Source organism: Oculina patagonica, chromosome 4, assembly GCF_052425735.1.
Source record: "Oculina patagonica isolate OP01 chromosome 4, crgOcupat, whole genome shotgun sequence".
Lineage (NCBI taxonomy): Eukaryota > Metazoa > Cnidaria > Anthozoa > Scleractinia > Oculinidae > Oculina > Oculina patagonica.
In genome coordinates this window covers 63,577,819-63,601,617 of record NC_135761.1, presented here as the reverse complement: position 1 = coordinate 63,601,617, position 23,799 = coordinate 63,577,819, and the positions used below count along the sequence as shown (strand labels likewise).

Here is a 23,799-nt window from a genome sequence, read left to right as displayed (position 1 = left end):
GTTAACATCCGAGATAACTTCTTAACTTTCACTTTTTATCATTAATTTTTTTTTGGACGTCTTTAATCTGTTTAACATACACTCTGTTTAGCGTTTTGAAACACCTGCGAGGGTAAATGTCGAGGGGCGGTTTTATTATAACGCCAAATTCATTCTCACAAAGTGTTCAGAATGATAATAATAATGCCGAGCTCAAGAGCATGATACTAATTGAAACATCGCACATGCTCTGTCGTAAAAGACTTCCTTAATCAATATCAGCATATTCTGTTTCAGGAGTGCGGAAACTTTAATTTGAAGAAATAACACTCAGATTAAGTTCTTTTATCCTATTATAGTGGGTCCATCATGAAGTAGCGGATCCTGACTTGGTGGGCTCGAGATGTAAAATGTTTCTGACTAAAAAGGATTTTTGCGCTCATTACACCTCACTTCTTGTTCGAAAGGATGGATGGTCTGTGGATTCGCCTCTGCTTCTAAATTAGGAAGAAAGATCGCAATAATAATAATAATAATAATAATAATAATAATAATAATAAACATTTTTATAGCGCCTATCCAGGCCTGATCTAGGCGCTTTACAAATCTATAAAAAATTCGTTAAAAATAGCTGAATAAATCTTAAAAATTAAAAATGTACATTAAAAGTAATAAAAAGTAAAAATCGCTTAGAGTAATAAGTTTTTTTAAAAAGATAAGTTTTGAGGTTTGATTTAAAAGAACTTAAATTGTCACATGAGCGGATAAAAAGAGGTAGACTGTTCCAGAGTTCAGGCGACGAAACAGCAAAAGCTCGAGACCCATACGACTTAAGGGTGAATTTGACAGGGTTAAGGCGTGAAGAGTGTGATGATCGGAGGGTTCTAAAAAACCGTGTTTTTAGTATTAAAAAGTGTTTAAAATTTGAATTCTGTTAGATCAACTATCAGAGTAGCTGTCAGATTGTATTAGAGTAACAGTCATATTAAATGAACAACTGACAACAATTTCAGCTAAATTAAAGCAAAGGTGCAATGATTTTGAAAAAACGAATAAAAGGGGCAAAAGATGGATTAAGTATTTATCTTTAATGATAAATGCTCCACAATGATTACACATCACATCAACAGACGTGTATTTTTTTTACTGTCGGAGCTGACATCTTCATGGAGGTTTTAACTCTAACATGACGGCGGAATTATCTTCACTGCGCCTTTCAAGTGAGCTTTTAAGTCGCTCCACTGAAACACGTTCCCCACCCCTGTCAGGCACGACTGAGACATGCGCATGATTTCTGTGTCGTTTATCGCACGATCCCAGATGTTGACACCTGTCATTTCACCAATGAAGCTTTGACCGGCATCAAAGGTTCCTCCCACTGAGTCCTGCTCCTGTCCTAGTACCAGGGCTCCACCGCCACGGATCACGTGGCCTGTGAACATATAAATAAAATGATGGATTAATCAATGCGGTTTCTTATTTTTATAAATTAAAGAATAGAATAGAAATTGTACTGGAATATCCAAAGGTGCTCTTTATCCCCTTTTTTCAGTTTAAGTTGGAATTTTAATTGCGTGTCACAGTCAGTAGGTTATATTAAGTACTGTTCTTGTTCAGGAGCCATATTTTGTGTAAAATAAGTTGACTCTACCTGTTTTAAGACCTTTACCAGAAGCCGCAACCTTGCCATCTTTGAACAAGTTCCATGATCCAGCGGTATTCTCCCATGTTGCGCAGATGTGGTGCCACTTTCCATCGTTTGCAGATACAGAAGTATAGCCACTAAAGGGAACAGTAAAGAGTTAGTGTTACTCCTAGAATTGTTTCAGTTTTATTCCTTATTTCAGATAGATTAGCAGTAAATCTGTTAGATAGTTGTGTCTTTTCATTGATGTAAATTACGTCTGCACATTAAAAAAAATATAAAGGTTTGCTACTAAACAAATTTTGTGCTTAGCACTTTTCTTAGTCTAACATGGTTAAAGCCCTTTAAAAGCCTCTGTTATCCTCATGGGAAGCTTTGTTCTAAAAATAGGCACCGCGAATTGCTTTTCGATCTTAATTCCTTGTGGTCAAGTGGCCCAGATTCCTTACTGATCAGTTGCAAAGACAACCATGTTACTGGTTTGCTTTCAAAACAATTTTCAATTGTGATTATCAGATTAACGAGTTAACTGAAACGCTGCGTAGCATTGTCTGCACGATGGAGGCTGTACCCGGATATAACATAATGGGGGAAGGAAGGGGGGACTTTACAATTTATACCTCTAATGTCGCTAAAGCGTATGAAACGACTAAACTTCTAGCAGCTAGAATATGTTTGCACCTGCCAGAACCTCCAACGCCTAAATAAAAGCGTCTGTAGTCAAACAGTTCGTTGTCTGACCCAGACACAGCATAGCTCAGCAGTGTTCCTGCATTTCCTGTATCAGCGGTTTTCATCCACAGACGAGCTGTCACGGCTGTGAGGCTCGGCATGCCACGATTGATGACGTAATCACTGGTTCCTTTTCGCGGGAACAGTAAAGCGTAACCTGCCGCGAATGAACGAGAAGGAAAGAAATCTCATTTTTAAAATATAGAACTTCCAGATTTGTTATATTTTAGAAAATAACAGCAGTTTTGGTTCAATATCCCGAGTTGTATTCAATACAGAATTCGAATGTCGAGCTTCGGGTTGTATTTTAGTTTTTTTTTACAAGTCAGATTTGCTGCCTCAGAGACATTTGGTGTCCTACAGCACATTTGATCGCTACAGAAATGGTGGTAGACTGTATGTGTACCTGGATTTCGTTCCAGAGTTGTTAAGTGGCTGTCCAGCTAACAGCGGTCTGGCGACTTTCGGGTCGCGAGTAAACCTTCCCTTTATTTTTTGTGACAGAAAAGGACTTAATGTGAAATGAATAAAATCGATCTAATTTTTTCCAGAAACTTTTTCTGTGCTTCGCTACAGGACAAAACGTATTTTACTATCTGAGAGCTGTTTTCAGGGTTACTCGATGGCGGAAATTCGGCAATTTTAAAAGCCGCGTTTCTTCGAAACGGATAAATATCGCTAAATTTTAAATAGTACATTACATTAAGCCGCATTTACCTTGTCTTATCAAGGAATATTGAATTATTTGATGAAAAATTAAATTAGCTTAATTAAATCAAAGACAACGCGGTTTGCGGTATGTTTTCTCGCATGACAGATTCCTCAAAAGTAAAAGCTAAAATCTCCAAAGCGGTACAAAAATCACAGGTAAAATGCACTACACAGCAAAGATCTAACCCTATTCTAATAGAAAATAAATTAAAAGGTCCGGGTATCGTTCTACTTTGGACGCGAACAAACGTTTTTAAGAGCTCATTTGGCAAATTTACATTAGATTGCTCGTTTGACGGTTTATGCCCAGCGCATGTGATTAGATAGAAATATTTTATCCAGCAGCTCAGAGTCTTGCTGTACATCCTCGAAAAACGAGTAGGTTTGTTTTTTTATGGCCGTTTTAGTTTGTATAAATAAAAACGGCTGAAAGGCCATAAATAGGAATCGTTCGTCCGCTCGCACAATATGCAAATTTTTGCTTATTTATAACGGGTTGTTGATTTCAGCAAGTCAAAATTTCAAAGATTAAAACTCTTTCTTCTTAAACATTAGTCATTCTTGAGTTTTGACACAGTCAACTGGAGGCTCGTAAAAAAAGACATATTTGTTTTTTTTTATTAATAAGTTCTCTTCCCAATGTAATGTAACATTTGCAATGTTGATGTGTTGTTGTCACGCAATGTACCCGAGAGTGCGAGACATGGCGTCTTCAACGACATGTTTCATGTCGACGAGGCACTCCAAAACGGGCTTCAGAAAGGCGTCCCAAAACTTTCTCGATGTTGTCTAGGTGCTCTTCCGTGCTGGGCCCTGTGATGAGGATATTATCTAGCAAGACTCCTGTCGAAGGTATTCCTTGCAGCAAACCCTCCATGGTTCTCTGGAAAATGCCGGGCGCTGAAGAGACCCCATACGGGAGGCGGTTATATCTAAAAAGGCCTTTATGGGTGTTAATTGTCAAAAACTCCCTTGAGTTCTCATCCACAAGCATCTGCTCATAAGCATGGCTCAAGTCTAACTCAGTAAACGTTTGACCCCCAGCCAACTTTGTGTATAGATCATCGAGCTTGGGGATAGGGTAGCCATCCAATTTCGAGACCTTATTGACGGTAAGCTTGTAATCTCCACAGACTCTTACTGTGCCATCACTTTTCATAACTGGGACAATGGGTGTGGCCCACTCGGAATATTGAACGGGTTCAATGGTTCCTGCCTTCTCAAGTCTTTCCAGGTCTTGCTCATTTTCTCCCTGAGAGCATATGGCACTGGTCTGGCTTTATGGAAAATGGGGGTGGCTGTGGGGTCCACATGGATCTTGGCCTTTGTCCCCTGTAGGGTCCCCAGACCCTCCCCAAATAGCTGTGCATGTTTCTGCAAAATCTCTCCAAGTCGCTTGTCATGCGAAGTAAGTTGCTTAATCCTTGGCCAATTTAGCTTAATTTCTTCCAGCCAATTCCTCCCCAACAGAGCTGGGCCTTCTCCACTTACAACTAACAATGGCAAGGAGTATTCGCCCCCTTCATAATGTACATCAACTGTACACACCCCTTCGGGCTTGACCTCTTCCCCAGTGTATGTACGAAGGACAATCCCTGATTTCTCCAGTGGCGGTGCCCCGTTTTGTGAGACAAGGTGTTTGTAGGTGCCTTCACTTATCACTGACAATGAAGCCCCTGTGTCAACTTCCATTTCTAGTGCTTGCCCACCAACACTAAGCTGTACTTTGTATGGTAAAGGTCGTTTACCGCCAAGGGTAAACAAAGAATATGCACTGTTCTCTCCCCATTGCCTCCTCTCCCCCCTCTAGGAGATGGGTATCCTGTGGGGTGTCTGACTTCTTATTAGTACTAGGAGGTGGTAGTTTCCCTTTCTTTTTGTTCTGGCACACTCGAGATAGGTGACCCAACTTTCCACAAGCATAACATTTCGCATCCTTAAAATGACAGCTTTTGGAGTAGTGATTACCGCCACAGCGATAACAATTAACTTCGCCACCCTTTTCCACTTTAAAATCGACTTTGTTGAGCGAAGTATCCCCTTCCTGAGGGTCCCCCTTTTGTATCTCCGAGGCATCCTTATCTGCGGCCTCAATGGCGAGAGCCAGATCGAGCGCTCGCTTCAGGGTTAATTTCGGTTCGGCTAGTAAACGACGCTGTATTCTGATGTCGTGAACACCACACACAAGCCGATCACGTAGCATTTCATCTAATGTTGCCCCAAATTCACAGTGTTCGGTCAGGTGCCTCAACTCAGCTAAAAACATGGCAATTGTCTCACCTGGTTGTTGAGTGCGAGTGTTAAACTTGAATCGTTGTACAATAGCGGAAGGCTTTGGCATGAAATGTTCCTGGGCGAGTTTCGCTAAATCCTCATAGGTTTTGGTCTTCGGGTCCTCCGGAGCGACCAGACTTCGTATAAGCTTGTAGGTTTTGGCTCCCACGCTAACCAGGAAAATGGATCTTTTTTTGTCCGGATCGGTTATCTCGTTTGCTTCAAAAAAGTAATTTACACGCTCAGTGTAATGGCGCCAATCTTCCGTTTCGTTGTATTCGTCTAATTTTCCAAATGTAGGCATTTTCCGTGTAGACTTCGTTTCACTCTAGTCTACCTGGTCGTGGTATTCGATCACGTTCCTCGTCGCCAAAAATGTGGTGTATTTAATACAGAAAACAGTGTGTAAACTCCGAGTTACAACACTCACATGGCAAGAACTCAACTAACTCGATCGTACACATTCTCGTCCCCATAGCCCTTTCGTTTCTCTTAGCCGGCTGGGCCTTGGCACGAGGAAACAAAGGGCTCTGGGGACAGAGAATTTCCAGTCCTAGATTCTAGGACTTCCGGTCTTCATGTATGCAGTCATAATGTTTCGAAAGAATGTATGAGAGCGTCGTTACTTTTTCGACTTCCGTTTAGGAATTCTTTGTTCCAAACAGCCAATCAAAAAAATTCGAATTAATTCAAAAATCCTATGTCCCCAGAGCCCTCCGTTTTCTCGTGCCAAGCCGGCTAAGAGAAACGAAAGGGCTATGGGGACGAGAATGGATCGTACACGGCCTTCTTGTCACGTGACGACTCTACTAGTCCCAGGACTCCACACATACAAGAAAGAAAAATTAGATAAATAAATAAAAGGGCGACTCCTCTGCCTAAAAAGGTTTCCTTTTGCCTATTGTTACATCAGTTCATTATACTTTTTTTTAACAAATATTATACGCGATAGCTACTTCATATAGTTGAGTTTGATTAACAGCAGTTACTAATAATTAATATTTAATCCTAAATGTTATTTATAGTTAATAGTTGATAATAATTGATAATAATTGGTGCAGAAAGATATCCTAGATAAGTAATATAAAACAAAAAAAGTATATTTATCTCTCAAATGCACTTTGGCCTTGGTTCGCTTAAAGAAGGTTAATATACGAGAGAGTTTTTTGGCACAAGAGACTACGTAATGTCGAGAAGTGGAAGTAAAAGATTCCATTTCTTAGAGGTAGTATCTAGGTTGTTGGACTCTATATGAAACTGCGATTTAAGGGACACAAGAAAAGTTGTTAAAACCGGGATCTTCTTGTTGACTCTGCAGCTCCATATATAATGTCTTGCCAGAAGAAAGCAGAAATTTAATTGAAGTGAAAACTTGGTGGTGTCTGGTCTCAGACCCAGATATATGGCGGCGTGTTTTGGATAGTCTATCGTTATTAGGTTAACCTGTTTAAGTTTTTCAGTCAAAGTTTCCCAAAAGGTTGCTACAAAAAAAAAGGTAACTTGGCCAGCAGTTATTTTCAATAAAACACATGACCTCGATGAGGTGTACGCCAGAGCCCGCGATATGGTCATGTGATACTGGTCAGCGGATACCTTGCATTGACAGCTGTCAATTGACCATGTTAACGTTAGAAAATTTCCTGTTGTCTTTCAGCTAATCATAATGCAGAATATCCATGTGTAATTTGCACTGACCAGTGTTACACTTTTTGCACTGTTGTTACAACTGAACTGCGCTACTCTTAGCCAATAGGAATCGAGTAATTTTTTAATGTATATTATTAACACGGTAAAAATCATCAAGAATTCATTACTATTAAAAATACGAAATCTATTTTTCTTATTACTAATACAAAATCTAAGTTAAGTTAAAAACAACATGAAAACTAGTCCCTCATCCGAAATGATCATTTTATGGTCCACAGCCCGGGGGGGGGGGGGGGTACTCCCATATGTGGCCTATACAGGTATGTGCCGCCCGATAGGGTATGGTTTTTGAGGTTCTCGGTCCTTAAATAGGGTATCATTTTTGCTCCTTTTGGCAATGTGTTCCCGGTGTGATCCTTAGATAGGGTACCTTAATTCTATCAGCTAAAATAAACGCCCAGCTAAACGAAAAAAGGATATCTTAAAGCAGAATTTTCTGTTCAGGTATTAGTAAAGCGATTTTATAAAGATTTGTGTCTTGTCGTGCGCGGTTAGCCGTTATTTGGGTCGTCACGGAACGCTTCTCCTACCCTTGAATAGGGTGTCATTTTTCGGTTTTGGGCCTTAAAAAAGGTATCAATTTTCGCTTTCTTTATCCTTAAATAGGGTCAGGGTTTAAGAACCTTGGCGGCACACCCCTATCCAAAATTTATGGGAGTAACCCCCCCCCCCCGGAGTCCACAGCTTTCACAGCCTACTTTGAACGCGCTTCTCCCCAAGTTTAGTCGTTCGATACTACAGTGGAACACGATTTTTCGACCTCTCGATGTATCGGACCTCTTGATAACTTAAACCAAAGGTCGTTTCCCTTCCTATACTACAATTGACAGTTATTTTTTTGAATTCCCCGATTTCAATTTCGTTTCCCCTGTAGGTTCGAGAAAGCGGGATTCCATTGAAGTTGAACTTTGCAGTTTTATTGCGTGGTTGTCAGTCGATTACTTTGCAAACTATAAATTGTAGACAAGTGGTCTAAAGGTAAAGGGCCGACAAATTATAAACACGATTTTCGGTGAAATTGTACCGGAACTTGTAGCGTCAATAACAATTTTAATCATGTTATTTCATCACCTACAGGACGCTACGCAGTTGTTGCCAATATTTAAGGAAGACGCTGCACAAGCCATTTTTGGAAAAACAAATAAATAAAAAAAATAATTTATATTCTATTCTATTCTGACAAAAGCCTGAAGGAGACACAACGTACCATTGACCAAATAGTGATCAAAAATCTACAAGATCATTGTGACAGCACCGAGAGAGAGCAGCAAATTAAACCAGGAGATCAGCACTCTTAAAAATCGTCTTCAGTCATTCCAAAATAACAAGTCACCTGGAAACGATGGGTGGGAGGCGCAGTGGCCTAATGGTTAGCGCGCTCGCCTCCGAGTCGAACGGCCCGGGTTCGAGGCCTGGCCGGGGCGCTGCGTTGTGTTCTTGAGCAAGACACTTAACTCTCTCCACCCAGGTGTATAAATGGGTACCGGCGAATTTACTGCTGGGGGGTAACCCTGCGATGGACTAGCATCCCATCCAGGGGGGAGTAGCAATACTCCTAGTCGCTTAATGCTACGGAAACCGGGATAAGCTCCGGCCTGTATGGGCCACTAGGCTCCAAGCAGACTTTACCTTTACCTTTTGGAAACGATGGCCTTACGGTGGAATTTTACAAAACATTTTGGAATTCTATTGGAAATTTAGTAGTCGATTGTCTTAATTATTCTTACGAATGTAGTTAATTATCTCATACTCAAAACCAAGCTATTATAAAGACAAACGAAATATAGGCCTATCTCCTTGATTAAAATCGACGGAAAAGTCGGCTCAAAAGCTAGCTGAGATAATTCATTTTAACCAAAATGCCTACGTAAAAGGCAGAACTATACTAGACGCCGTGAGAACCATAGATGACATCTTAGAGCAGCCTAGTACCCAGGCGTTCCCTGACCGCTTATCGATTTGGCGCGAAATTCGTGACGTCACCGAATGACACTGAGCGGGAATGCGTTCTCCGGCCGGCACGCCAACCCGTTCCCAGGCCCTTACGTGGACCTCGCGCTCGCCCGAGAGAGTAGGAGAACGCATAGGGACTAGGCTGATCCTAGAGTACACAGAAAGAAAAAAAATTAATTGATTGTTAGTAGGGATAGACTTCCAAAAGGCGTTTGATTCGGTAAATCGGAATTTCATGGTTGAGGCACTTTCTGCCTTTAATTTTGGCACTTCTCTTATTCATTGGGTACAAACATTTTATAAAAACATCTCAAGTACAGTTTTGAACAACGGTTACACAACCACTCCCTTTCAAGTTCTTAGAGGGGTAAGACAAGGTGATCCATTATCGCCATATTTATTTATTATTTGCTTGGAAATTTTAGCTATTTATGTACGCCTCAATGAAAACATCAAAGGTATTATAGTAGATAAAGAAGAGATAGAATTAGAGATTTTTGCAGACGACTTAACATCTTTCCTAAGAGACCGTCCTTCAGTTAACGCTCTATTTGAAACCATCGACTGTTTTTCGTCATGTTCTGGTCTGAAGGTCAATTAAAAAAAGACTGAAGTGATGTGGTTGGGGAATCACAACCCAAACCCGCCTACGCTAGCAAGCTGCTCCGATAGAAATATAACCGTTAAGAAGGTGATTAAAATTTTAGGGATTCACTTTACCTATAATCAAATCCTTTGGAAAAAGTTAAATTTCGATCATGATGAGGTTTTAAAATATATTAGTGAGAAGCTTCACTTTTGGAACTGGAGGAACTTATACAACGATTTTAGGGCGAATTCAAATTGTCAAAACTTTTGTGGTTCCAATCTTTATGTACAGAGCTGGCTTAGTATGCATGCACAAGGACATCATCAAAGAAACAAACAAGATTTTATTTTATTTGGAAAGGAAAGGATAAAGTTAAACGATCTTCTCTTTTAAGCGACGTCGAAAACGGAGGCCTGAGGGCACCGCACTTAGAATCAGCCATAAAGACACAGCGAATCATGTGTTGCAAGAAATTTGTTGATTCGCAACAACGTAGTTGGAAAATATTGCTCTTACACTATTTAAAACCAGTTGGGGGTAAACTTGTTTTAGGATGTGGATTTGATATAAAGAAACTTCCGATAAAATTACCAAAATTTTATGAGGAACGTTTTCAAATTTTTGCTGAGCATTCTGAGCATTCTGCAGTAAACGTTCAATGCTTGAATAACATTTCTAGGGCGGATATAATCATATGGAACAATAAACATATTTGTGTCGATGGTAAATCAATTTTTCATCACACATTGTTTGAGAAAGGAATACCGTATTTATTCGATTAAGTGCCCAACCTCGAATAAGCGCCCACCTCGAATAAGCGCCCACCCTGTAGGTAGGAAAAGTTAATAAGCGCCCAGCCTCAAATAAGCGCCCACCCCCACCCCCTAGAAAATTGACGTGCACGAGAGAAGTGAAAGTACTACCAAGAGACTACCCCGAAGACCAAGCTTTCTCAATAATTTACAGAAAACTTTCAATGATCAGTAAAAATTCGGCTTTTGGATATCTTCACGTTCTGTTATTATTTACTTTTTTCTTGCAAAATAAGCGTACTACTTGCTAAAAATGGTGAAAATTTAATAAGCGCCCAGCCTCGAATAAGCGCCCACCTCGAATAAGCGCCCACTCTCAAGGTCCAAAAATTTAATAAGCGCCCAGGGCGCTTAAACGAATAAATACGGTAATTACGCTTGAAAATCTTATAAGTGACAACAATGATTTAATCATTAAGAATCCTCGTAGCTCAAGTTTCATACCGGTAGAAGTGTTTTCTCTGATGCAAGTCATTGATGCGCTGCCAATAAAAATTCCCTAACCGCCTGTGGGCACAAGTGCAATAAAGCATTTGTTCTAAATGATCACATTAAACTGCGTTTGAATAATCAAGAAGTGTTGATTAACAAGGCTGTTTCAAAAAACGTTTATCGTGAAGTTCGATCCGAGTATGAAACCCCTCCAACTGCGCAAATGAAATATTCGGAGCAGTATTCTAGTGCGTGCTTGGAATGGCGAGAAATTTACAGTCTTCCCTCTAAGGTACTCATAGACACAAAGTCGAGAGAATTTCAGTACAAAATCTTAAACAGATACTTAACAACCAACTCATTTCTTTGCAAAATTGGTTTGATTGCCTCACCATTATGTACATTTTGTGGATTAGAGAGCGAGTCCCTCGAGCATTTACTTACCAGTGTTTCTTGGCTGGACTTCATTGACTGGTGCAGAAATACAAACATTGTTTTTGAAGAACTTTCTGATATAGATAAGCTCTTTGGAGTTTGGAAAAGAAAAGAAGATTTTTACTACCTAATTCTAACTAAACATCACATTTATGAAAGCCGGAAGAACAACAACCGCTCATCTCTTCGAGTATTCACTAAAATTGTTAACTATACATACCAACTGGAATTATATGCAATGAAATCAAAAAATCAGGAAGACAGCCAAAATCTAAATCAAAAATGGAAAAAATATACTGAGAGTTTCTAAATTTCTTAATGTAACTCCTGTGTAGCCAAATAGTTATTCTTTAAAACAAAGTATATAAGTTAAGCCAAATAAATGGTTATTGTAAGTTATTTTATAACCCTGTGTTAACTGTATTATTATCAGCAGCACAAAACGAAATCGTATAGAAGTGGAAGTGATTGAAGATGTAATTGTAGTCGTGTTGTAAATGATGTAAGTAGTGATTTTAGTATTGGTATGTAAGTAAGGTAAATGTATTGTAGTGCAATTAGCTGTGTTGTATAACATTTGTATAATAAGTAGTGTGTTGTAATGAACTGTATTTCGCCTCAGTGTTGTAAGTAGGGTTGGCAAATTCATTAAAAAAAAGATAGTGATCTATTTCCATCGATCTTCTCTCTACTGTATAAGCTATGGGAGAAAAGGTTGGTTGCTCCCCATGGAGGAAAAAAATATATGCGCGCCAGAGACATAACTACTATTGGATACCATATATATTAAGTAAAGAAAAACCTTCCCAATTCTCGGAAAAAATCGAATATTGTTTTACAAAATAATATCAGTCAGTATGTAAATCAGAGAGTAATCGGTGATGCAGGATCGAACCATGAATCAGCAACTGAAAACAGCAAAAGAAAAAAAGACTAGAATTAAAGGAGGAATGAAAGCGCTTTATAGAACACGAATAAAACAAACAAAAGATTGTTTACACAGTTTATCTTTAATGATAAATGCTCCACAATGCTTACATATCACATCAACAGACGTGTATTTTTTTTACTATCGGAGCTGACATCTTCATGGAGCTTTAACTCTAACATGACGGCTTAATTATCTTCACTGAGCCTTTCAAGTGAGCTTTAAAGTCGCTCCACTGAAACACGTTCCCCACCCCTGCGAGGCACGACTTTGACATGCCCTTGATGTTTTGTTCTTTTATCACGTGATCCCAGATGTTGACACCTGTCATTTCACCAATGAAACTTTGACTGGCCTCAAACGATCCTCCCACTGAGTCTTGCTCTTGCCCTAGAACCAGGGTTCCATTGCCGCGGATGACGTAACCTATGAAAATGTCAAGACAAACGATGAATTAAGTTAATTATTAGAACTACTCTAACTTCTCGCCGTAGCGTGTTTGGAAAAGCTGTCGTTTCGAGCGTTAGCCCTCTGTTGGAGCAGACTGGAGGATTGTGGGTTGTGTATGTGTTTATGTAGTGGATTTACGTTATTGGAGCAGGCTTGGTAACAGAGGATGCACGAGTAAACTAATTAATTTATTAAACGAGAACGATCCGTTGATTTCACGGAGAGCCATTGTGTCGAGTTTTAAGGTCGGAACACCTCGTGTGGCATGGTGCATTTTTGCGACAATACGCTGAGACTGAATTTTGTCGCTGCGATCAGTCGCACGAATTCAAACCAGTTTGAGTTCGTGCGACTGATCGCAGCGACAAAATGAGCGAAAGCAGCGTTGTCTCGCAGCCTGTGCGGCACACTTCTGCGACAAGTCGCTGCGACAAAATATGAATTAGCCAATGAGAGAGCGTCCTGTATTTTCGCCATATTTATATTGGAAAACTAGTTCACATTCCCACTCTTGCGTAGCCAACTGGTCTGCCTCCTGCCAGTTGGGATTTTTAACCTTGTTATGTTCATTTAAAAATATTTGTTTCCTCTGTTTCAGTGGCATGCCTGTAAACTAGCTATCTCGTAGAGCCAAAAAAGCTAAGTGCATGACCACTATTAACACCATTTATTTATTTAATTATTTTTTGCAAATTCGCTGCGTCTACACCGAACAAGCGCCTTTTGACTTCGACTTGACTTTGACTTTGACTTCGACTTGTTTTGAAGCAATACACACGGGGCGTCTTGTCGCAGAGACCTGTCGCTGCGACTTGCCGCCTAGTGTGTCCCGACCTTTAAAGTTTTGCGAATTTCAGTGTTGCTTTGTAGGAAGGAAGGAAGGAAGGGATTACGTCAGTCAGTCAGTCATATAAAGGACCATGTATGTTCAGGAGCCATAAATGGCAATGCTAAGGTTACTGAGTAGAAGGACCAGACACCTACCTTTTTTAAGACTTGTACCAGAAGCTGCCATTTTGCCATCTTTGAACCACTTCCATGATCCAGCGGTGTTTTCCCAGGTTAGGCAGATGTGGTGCCACTTTCCATCGTTTGCAGATACAGATTTGCGGCGACTAAAGACATAAGCGAAAAGGTTATGTCACTTCTGATATCTTGTCTGTGTTGGTTTCTTTTACATACTTCCACTCTTAGTTTATCAATTCAGTATATTAATTAAATCCTAAACGACAACTCTTTAAACTGCTAATAAAAATGCTACCTAATAAAAGAACGTAATATACACACCACGATACAGTAGCCTGCAAGTAAGCGTCCTGATGAATTCGCAACGTTTGGGTAGGATTAGGAGTAAAAACAGAAACGGCAACAGCACTACAACCGTAGTAGCATTAGCGACAGCAGCAGAAGCAACAGCAATAATTAATTATTATACAAAATAAATCATGAACAAAAGTTCAGAGTACTGCGTGGCACTTGGATGAATCAAAGTAAAAAATGTTAAAAGGTATAAAAGTGCCAAAAAGTTATTTAAAGATCAAAAGTTTCAGGATTAGCCCTTGTTCAGTGGTGACTGACGTTGCCATAAACAACACGACTAAATTTTCTACTATAATTTATTGTTTTTACCTCCCAGCGTTTCCTACACTAAACCAAAAGTTTCCGTAGTCCAAAAGGTTCAGTTCATTGTCCGATCCACGTGACCCAGTCACAGCATAGCTCAGCGGTGTTCCGTAATTTCCTGTGTCAGCAGTTTTCATCCACAGACAAACTGTCACGGCTTTGAGGCTTGGCATGCCACGTGTGATGACGTAATCACTGGTTCCTTTTCGCGGGAACAGTAGAGCGTAAGCTGGGGCGACTGAGGTGCAACAAACAGCGGCTGAACAAACAGAAAGCAATCTTACTCAAATGGGCTTCAGTTGCATGATTTTATTAACAAATGTCCAGTGAGTTAAGTGTGCAGTGAAACATAAATATGCAGAAGTCAAGTTAAGCCTGTTTTTCAAGCCAAGGGGTTTGTCTTTGCGATTTTACTCACAAGTAATTTAGTTTTATAAGAAAATCTTAGGGTTTTAGTCATATGGTCACTAATAAGTTAAGAGGTGGATAAATTAGACAGTATGCGTACCTTGCTTTTCCAGTTTTCCTAATCTTTGAGACATCATTTGAACCTGCACTGACAAGGCTGTATTCGACTTGTTCAGCGAACCCATTTTTCTTTCGACAGTTTCCTCCAGTGACTCAACCGTTTTGGACAACGTTTTAATGGTTTCATTTATTGCATCCAGTTTTCCTGTTGATGATTAAAGATAAGAGAAATATCCATATAAGTGACAACAAAAACTAAACTGAAATTAAGTGCCCCAAACTAATCGATTCATTAAATTAAATTTTAAAATTTTTTGTCTTTTCGGTGACCTTTTGTCCAGTCATTGTGCTCACTTACGGGTGATATGGAACGTTTTTGCTTTTTGGCTGATGAAACTGCACGAGCACGCCTGCATTCGACTTGTTCGCCAATTTAAAGTTTTTTCAGATATTTTCATCCAGTGATTCAATTTAATGGTTTCGTTCAGAGCATCCAGTTTTTCCTGTAAATGGTGAAAATATGCAAAAAATCAGAAAAAAATAAATAATGGAAAAATTTAGGAAAAAAAAGTTCAATTTTTATGAGTCTTATGAGGCTGATCTTTAAATATTATACTGCTCTTAAATATTTTGATAGCCAGGGCCGTAACTAGCAAGAGGCAAGACGAGGAACTTGCCTCGTCTCAATTTTTACCCAAATTAAAAAAAACAAAATAAGTTATGTTGGGAAAATTATCCCGAGTTGAACAAGAATAATTTTCTCAAGAAATACCTCATAACAAATGTCTCTGAAAGAGATTAATAGCTTCTAGACTTAATTTTTTTCTGGAGGGCATGCCCACAGAACCCACTAGCAAGATCTTGCCTCGTCTATGGCAAAGGTCTGGTTACGGCCCCGATAGCGGATATGTATCGCTAGCCAATAATTAACTGTATATAATATATACCTTGTTTTTCTATGGTTGTCTGTAACGTCTGAGACATCACTTCAAGCTGCAAGGCGAGCGCTGCGTTCGACTCGTTCACCAAATCCAATTTCTTTTCGAGTTTTTGCTCCAGCGACCCAACCGTTTTGCAACAATTATTAACGGTTTCGTTAATCGCATCCAGTTTTCCACCGCGCTCGTTCCTTTCATCCAAGGCTTGCAGTTTTCTGGCCAAATCTTCATCTTTCGCGCTCAGCGACTGTAATTTGCTTTTAATTTCAGCGAGCGCGATCTTCGTTTCTCGGGCCGTGGACACAACAACCTCGTTATGGTCTCCAGTGATGAAAACTTTCCCTTCCGCGGTAGTCTTGTTCACCCCAGTTGACGAAACAACTTGGGTTACAGCCACAAACATCAAAAACAGAAAAAAACAAATCGATTTTGCTGCAAACATCATGTTGACGACAAGAAGTCTGTTAGTGAGACTGAATCTTGAGTAGCAATGATAGAAAATTTTAGTCAGTGTGAAGTACATTGTAAATATAAATTTAACAAGTATTTTTTCCTCGACCGTGATTATGCGATCCACGGTCTGTTTGATTATCGTGACATGGAAAACAAATGTTATTGTTCTACAAAGCGGCTATGATATCCGTATGGGAAAAATTATACTGGCGATCCTTCTAATGAACAAAGTCAATGGAATGTTAGAGAATATTTGTGGACAATCTCTCTGAAAACTGAGAAGGCATGTGCGCAAGGAAGTTTGTTAGATAAATGACAAGTACACTTTTTTGTTCATTGTTGGTAAATGAATTTATTTCGAGTTCTGTAACGCAAACCTGATCACGGCTACAGATTATACGGTGCGGAGGGTGGGGGGAGTGGGGAGGGAGGGAATACGGTGTTTGAGCAGCTGAACAGTGTGGCTATCCAGTTATATTTCTTTGCAATTATCGCCACATATTTTGAGTCTCCAAAATTCTGACAATTTCTCTAGAAACCCGACAAAAATTTGCTCTTCTTCCGAGACATTAGAATCGTCACCCCCATGGTTTTATGCAAAAAGTCGCGACAAACGCAAACATTTATCATAAATTTTTGGCATTTATTTAACTTAGCCTTCAGAGTTTCAACCGAGTTTCAATAGACATTTTCGACATTACAGATAGGAATTTATTGCTGAAAATACGATTTGAAGGAAAGGAAAAATAAAAAATAGGACACGAAGCAATAAATTATCTTGTAAGTTTCATTTCGTTGGGAATGATACACACTGGATCTGACTGAAGACTAAATGTAATCCTTAAATACGGTTTTATTTGTCTTGCTCATATAAAATTCAAAACAGAATTTTGAAGTAGGTCAAGAAAACCAAACAACGTTACGTGAAAGGATGTAGTCTCCCTCGCAGCCGTTCTTAGTGTCGTCACGCAAAATTCCTCCCCACTAACGGCTGCTCACATTCGAACAACATTCCTTTCCCTTTGTTTCTTATGTGACCAATCACAGCACGGGAGATCGTAATCAACATGTTTTTCCCGCGAATTCGGTTGTTGCAGAGAAGAACATTTCGATGTGTTTTGAAAACGCAAGCAATGTTTTTCAACGGAATTAAAAAGCGTTGCAATTCCATTTATAAATAATTTTTCAAAACATTGTCAACACGTTTTGAAACATTCGACAAAATTAACAATCACGGCATTCGATATTCAACGAAATCACCGAGCATTTAGAATCATTCACGGGACTGTTGAGCCAGCTTTTAAAATTCTCTACAGCGTATTTTGAATCCACTTACATCATTAATTTCGGTTTGAATTTGGAGCAGAAACTGAACAAATACACGGAGTACTCCTGTAATTTTGCGACGTTATGTCTGCGTTTCAAAGGACATTCGATCCCATGTATTTCGCACGCACGCAACAAGTTCTGATGATAAATAAATTTTATTCATTGTGTCTAGATACCCGGCAGCCGGGAAGTGTTTTCAAAATACTACATACACCGACATCTCAGCAGGTTCAAATGGAAATTTTGATGGAAAAACGGGAAGCATTTTTGACTGCCGGGTATGTAGTCTTTGAAAAATCGTGCCCGTGAGTCACATAAAGTTCGTACAATTTGTGCAAAACCAAACTGACATTGTAAAAACTCGCTTGGTATTTCCGACCGAAAATTGAAATACTGAAATACTCTCGGGAGCTAGGTTTCAATGATCATTTTTGTGGATATTGAATGTATTGATTATTCATGAATTTTTGACTGCCGGGTATCTAGTCTTTTGAACAACCGTGCCCGTGAGTCGAGGATTTTATAGTATGCCGAAGCCAAGAGAATTCGTCCACAACAAAAGCAAAACATTATTTAGAATCGCTTCGCATTTCTCAGCAAATATCGAATACTCTCGCAGGGTTTCAACTTCAGTTTTTGTAGAAATTATTCTATAAGAGTTGACACCGGAGTCAGAGTACGAATTTTTTCTAAGTGTCGAAGAATCAAGATTTTGTAGTATGCCCAAGCTCGAAAATTTCCTCAAACACAAAGCCAAAACTATAATTGAAATCGCTTGGCATTTCTAAGCAAAGATCTATAGTTTTGAGGAGGATTGGATTGGTTTTTCCGTGGAAATTCTAGAATAATTTCAGACTGCCGGGTATGTAGTATTTTGAAAACACTTCCCGGCTGCCGGGTATCTAGACACAATGAATTTTATTTGTTTTATTCCGCGGCGTCAACTCTCTATAACTGGTGCCGATTAAACCCTTCTGCGGGAAATTTATCAAAAAGGGCTTGGCTTCGCTGACCGTTGCAATAAAACAGCATGAAAATAACAGGCGCAAACTTTTATCTTTTAGCTTATTTTATAGCAACCGTTCAACAATGCGGCGCTACATTGTCTGCCGTGTCTGCTTTCGAAAAATTATTTTTCTGAAAAGATCTGTAAACCGTTCAGTTTCAACCGGTTTACAAACGCAGAAGAATAAAAACCGAAGACCATACGTCTCATAAAAAGTTTTAAATTCCTCTGCTGTGTAAAAAAAGTTAAATTTGACTAAATTTAATATGTGTTGGGATAAACTTTACTTTTCGCCAGTTCATATGCATGTCGGGACGGTTCATGTCATCCAACAATTGCAAGTTAGCCTGGTTTTCATATGTCGGGAAAATCCCAGACGATCGGGGATTTCACTGTTTCCCGACCGTCCCAGACTTTGCCGACTAAATGAAAACTCGAAATCGTAAATATCCCCGATCGTCTGGGATTTTGCCGACATATGAAAACCAGCCTAAAAATGCACGGCGAAGTATGCGTTCGGGAGCGACAAATATAATTATTGTTTTCGTATTCTTGTCTCTTCTTTCTCAAAGATTGCGGTTCTGGACATCTTTATTGAAACAGAGCGAAATATTTTCCAGTATTTTAACGTTTTGCGGAACATTCGGATCAAACATTCGAACTGAAGCAAACAACGTGTAAATTAAGAAACATATTTTATTCATTTCTAAAAGTTTTCACAACGGACGAAATAACATTGCGAATTCACAGCAAAAAACAATGTTTAGAAATGTAGTCGAGAAAAAAGAAGGATATTTTTGTCAACCTACCTATGAGTTTCGGAAAGTCTCTCCTGTATCAAGTTGTATTGATCGGATATTGTAAACATTTCGAGGCTTTCCCACGGCATGAAGCTGTCGCAGTTTCTCCATTGTCTTTCACGACTCTTAACAAGCGTTTTGTTCTTGGAATTTTTTGATCCTTGAAGATTCCCTTCAATTCAGTTTTAAGCTCTTGAAGATGATCAGATGCCTTTTTAAACGTTATAAGCCTTTGATAGCACGCTTTGCAAGCTGACAACTCGCTGGTCGCTGAATAGCAGATCACATTCACATCCAGTCATGAACAAATCAGAATAATCGCCGGAAAATCGAAACGATTCTCAACGCATGTAATGTCTGCACACCAGACAGGTCCTCGATGAAGGCGGATTCTCGCCAGGAAAACACATACACGTTTTCAAGCCGCCATCTTCCTTTATTGCACTACCCACAATGCCTTAGGGCTGGGCCTACACAGGCAACCCAGTTACAACACACTACATCTTCCCCCTTTTTTAAATGAACACAATGGGTACAATGAAAAGCTAGACAAAATCCGATATAACTGTAAACCATAACAAGTAAAGGATACAAATCCAAATGCAAATAAAAGCACTGTTTTAAAGTCTTAACTGGTAGTCTCTTGTTCAATAGATAACACTTCTTAGTCAAAACACTAAGTGTAGTCCTCACGGTCCATATCAGAAAACGATCTTAAGTAGCAAAGTCCTTAATAAGTTCGCTTAGCTTAGCCTTTTCCAGTAACATAGTCCTTAAGCCAGCTTGGCTCAGTTCTCGTCCGTGTTGATCTTCGAGGTTCACTGGTCTGTTCTGGTACCCGAGTAACAGCGGGCTGTGGTGATGGTTCCATAACAGGCTCAGTCACTGATCCTTGTGCTGGGATCTCATCCAGTTCAGGAACAGGAAGGGTAGCTGGTTTCAGTAGTGGTTGCTGAACCAATGGCTGTGCTACTGGCTGAATTCCTAACTGCTGTGGCTGGCAAGCCTGTGGTCTTTGTCCAATGAACCTTTTCACATGGCCTACATTTCTCTTAAGTAGGGTTTCACCTCGCTCAATGACCACTAAGTCCCCTTTCTTGGATATTACACTGTATGGGTCTGGATCATACACTGCAGACAGCTTGTTCTGTTTCCGCTTCAACAGCAACACCCTGTCTCCTTCTGCTATGTCTGACTCCGCAGCTCTCTTGTTAGCAGTTTCAGCCCCTCGCTTCTTCTGCTCTGCATCCTGATCCCGTGCCTGCTGGTCTGTGGTACTCGACCTCTCCTCCTCATAATCCCCTTCAAATTCTGGCATCTTTGTTCGCATCTTCCTTCCATACAATAGCTCAGCCGGGCTAACACCTGTAGTGGTGTGCGGTGTTGACCTGTAAGCAAGAAGATACTTCTGAAGCTCTTGCTGCCATGGTTTCCCTTCAGCTTGTGCTGCACGCATTGCCTTAAGGAGCGATTTATTCTGCCTTTCAACCTCTCCGTTCGCTCTCGGCCACAGTGGAATTGTCTTCTTGTGTTTGATTCCAAGCTCGTTAAGGAATTCCTCCATCTCTCGGCTAACTAAGTTTGTCCCATTATCTGTTCGTAATGTCTCAGGGATGCCATGTCTAGTAAAATGCTTCTCCAAGCACCTGATGATAACACTGCTAGTTGTGCTTCTCACTACATCCACCTCAATCCATCTGCTATAGTAGTCGACAGTCACAAGAAGGCTCTCCCCTGTTGGCAGTGGACCCATCAGATCTACTGCAAGGTCTCTCCATGGCTTTGTCGGCATGGTCGTTGTCTTCACAGGAGGTACGGTGGCAGCAGGAGTCACAGCTTGACATCCAAGGCATTTTTTGCAGTGACTTTCCACCATACTGTTCATATTCGGCCACCACACCTTGCTTCGGAGGCGATCTTTCGTTTTCACTATCCCTTGGTGTTCTTCGTGGGCTAACTCTAAGACCCGTTTACGCAAGCTCGCCGGAACAACAATCCGCATGCCTCTCATCACCAATCTTCCAACCACAGTAATTTCATCACGCAACAACCTGTATGGACTAGGCGCTTTAGACCAGTCCCCTGTTTTCCAACAACGAAACACCTCAGTCAGTTCCTCATCTTCAGCGGAAGCTCTCTCTATCTCTCGGGAGGTCATTGCGCGTGGTGTAGCATTGACCGCTACCATTCTGACATACTCTTCGGTTACACCATCCCGGGGCGAGGCTGGTATCTTTGTCAAACGACTTAGGCAATCAGCTATATTCTGGCCTGAGGGTACATGACGAACTGTGTACTTGAACGGCATAAGACGCAGGACCCATCTCTCAACTCTGGCTGATGGTTTAGATCTAGGACCATAGATAGCTTCCAGAGCTTTACAATCAGTGACAAGCTCAAATGACTGTAACCCAGATAGGTAGAGATGAAATCTCTCACAAGCCCAGACGACCGCTAGGGCCTCTTTCTCTGTCTGGCTGTATCGACGCTCGACATCACTCAAGCTTCGGCTCGCAAATGCGACTGCTCTCTTCACTCCTTGCTTTTCTTGCACGAGTATAGCCCCAAGTCCAACCGGACTTGCATCGGTAACCACTTCAGTTGGTGCATCCTTGTCGTAGAAGGCCATCATTGATGCCTCAGCCAACTGTTTTTTCAGAGCCTCAAATGCGTCATTCTCCTCTTTGCCCCAATACCACTTGGCATCTTGACGTGTCAGCTTCCTAAGTGGTTCCACCGTTGTCGCAAAATCAGGCAGGAACCGTGAACTGAAACTGACAAGTCCCAGAAAGCTTCGCAACTCGGCGACATTGGTCGGAGCCTTTGTTTCTCGAATAGCCTGTACTTTCTCTTCTGTCGGCCCCACACCATGTTTGTTTAAAAGCAGCCCCATGAACACGATCTGATTCATTCCAATCTTGCACTTATCCTTGTTTAGGGTAAGGTTTCTCTCTTGCAATCGATTAAGCAATGCAACAAGGTTTCTGTCATGGTCCTCTGTTGTCTTTCCATGCACCACAATGTCGTCAGCGATGTTGGTGGCTCCAGGGCACCCAGCAATTGTTTGTCTAACAATGTTCTGGTATTGTTCTGGGGCGCTGTTAATACCAAAACTCAACCTCTTGTAGCGAAACAGTGAATCACCAGCTGAAAAGGTTGTGATGTCCCTGGAACCTTCTTCTAGCTCGATTTGATGGAAGCCCATGTTCATGTCAAGTTTTGAGAAAACAGTGCTCCCATTCAGTTCCTCCAGTACCTCATCCACTGTTGGAATCGGTAGCTTCTCCCTTCGTATGGCCTCGTTCGCACACCTCATATTCACACAAATACGTACATCATCCTTGTTTGGTTTGGGAGCAATTACAGCTGGGCTCACCCATGTTGTTGGACCTGAAACCTTCTCAATGATGTCAAGATCAAGAAGCTCGTTTATTTTCTTTGTGACTTTCTCTTTCAGAGGGTAAGGAATTCTTCTGGGTTTCTGTGCTACAGGTTTAACCTCCGGATCAATGTGCAGTTTAAGCTGGTAGCCTGACAATTTGCCAACTCCTGAGAACACCTTCGGAAAACGATCTGCAATACCATCAATGTCATTGCCCACAGAATAAACATTTGCCACACCCTCTAATTCTGGTCCAACTTTCAACACTTGTAATCGCTTAGCTGCTGGACTACCGAGTAAACACCTTCCTTCTCCTTGCGTCACGAGGATCGTTTCCATAGTTTTCCTTCCATTACACTCAATACTCGCCTCAAACTTACCCACAACTGGTAAACAACCATTCCCATACACTCGCAAGTTCCTTTCTTCAGGTTGCAATTTTGCTTTAAGGCCACTCTTCACAAGGTTGTTAAACTGCCTCTCACCAAGTACAGTAGACTGGGCACCCGAGTCAACAAGCATGCTGGTGGTTGTGTTATCAATCTTGACCATAATCACATTATCCTCACAGGCTCTCTCTCCATTAAAGTTTATAGGGAATGCATAAGGCTCTTCCCCACTGTCATATTCAACTTGATTAACTTGCTTGTTCCCTGATTTTGAATCACGTTTAGCATCACTAAAACGCTTTCCTCCACGCCCTCTGCTTTCTTTCACTCTACCACCCCTTTTGCTCTCAGTATCACCCTTACAACAAGCTGCCCAGTGCCCTTTCTGACCACACTTTGCACACGTTTTACCCCGAGCTGGACATACCTTATCACGAGCATAATGTCCCACCTTGCCACATGCATAACACTTCTGGGTTCCAAATCCACTCGACGGTTTCTTGCTGTCGCGGTCCTTGACCATGTTCACGTTACTCTGTCCTCCCTCTCCTTCGGCAATGTTGCTCGCCTGACGCCGTGCCGTTTCCCACGCTCTCGCTTTCTCTATCGCTGCAGCAAGCTGTATATTTGGCTCCTCAAACAGCTTGGTCCGTAACTCCAAGGAAGAAACTTTCTCCAACAACTGATCTCTCACGGCGAATTCAAGTTCCTCAGGTCCATAGCTACAATGCCTTGCTTGTTTACGAAGTCTGAGCACGAATGAG

At 40.8% G+C, this 23,799-nt stretch overlaps 2 protein-coding genes across 4 annotated transcripts in view; one reads left to right on the top strand and one right to left on the bottom strand.

Annotated features, from left to right (window-relative positions):
* LOC144651064 (A-type voltage-gated potassium channel KCND3-like) overlaps nt 1-23,799 on the top strand; it is a 95,885-nt gene that overhangs the window by 17,711 nt on the left and 54,375 nt on the right. The gene's annotated exons all lie outside the window — the stretch shown is intronic.
* LOC144651065 (neuronal pentraxin-2-like) lies at nt 406-16,142 on the bottom strand. Of its 3 annotated transcripts, XR_013570254.1 has the most exons (6): nt 15,686-16,142; nt 14,779-14,943; nt 14,277-14,529; nt 1,631-1,761; nt 1,097-1,411; nt 406-473 (listed from the first exon to the last, which is right to left on the bottom strand). XR_013570254.1 is itself a non-coding variant. In XM_078510936.1 (5 exons), exons 1-5 carry the CDS (start codon nt 16,119-16,121, stop codon nt 1,161-1,163), a joined length of 1,236 nt encoding a protein of 411 aa, XP_078367062.1. In that variant the 5' UTR covers nt 16,122-16,142; the 3' UTR covers nt 1,034-1,160. The 3 variants fall into 3 exon arrangements, 2 of the variants coding, with proteins under 2 accessions (XP_078367062.1, XP_078367063.1); XM_078510936.1 differs by lacking the exon at nt 406-473 and having other exon boundaries at nt 1,034-1,411; XM_078510937.1 differs by lacking the exons at nt 406-473; nt 1,097-1,411; nt 1,631-1,761 and adding exons at nt 12,274-12,623; nt 13,632-13,762.

Excerpts from the sequence above, each read along its gene's own strand:
- LOC144651065 (XM_078510936.1), bottom strand. The coding sequence starts at position 16,121 with ATGATGTTTGCAGCAAAATCGATTTGTTTTTTTCTGTTTTTGATGTTT. Across the intron at positions 14,530-14,778 it reads AGGAAAACTGGAAAAGCAAG|CCGCTGTTTGTTGCACCTCA; the intron begins GTACGCATACTG and ends CTGTTTGTTCAG. Across the intron at positions 1,762-14,276 it reads AGTGTAGGAAACGCTGGGAG|TGGCTATACTTCTGTATCTG; the intron begins GTAAAAACAATA and ends TGTTCCCTTTAG.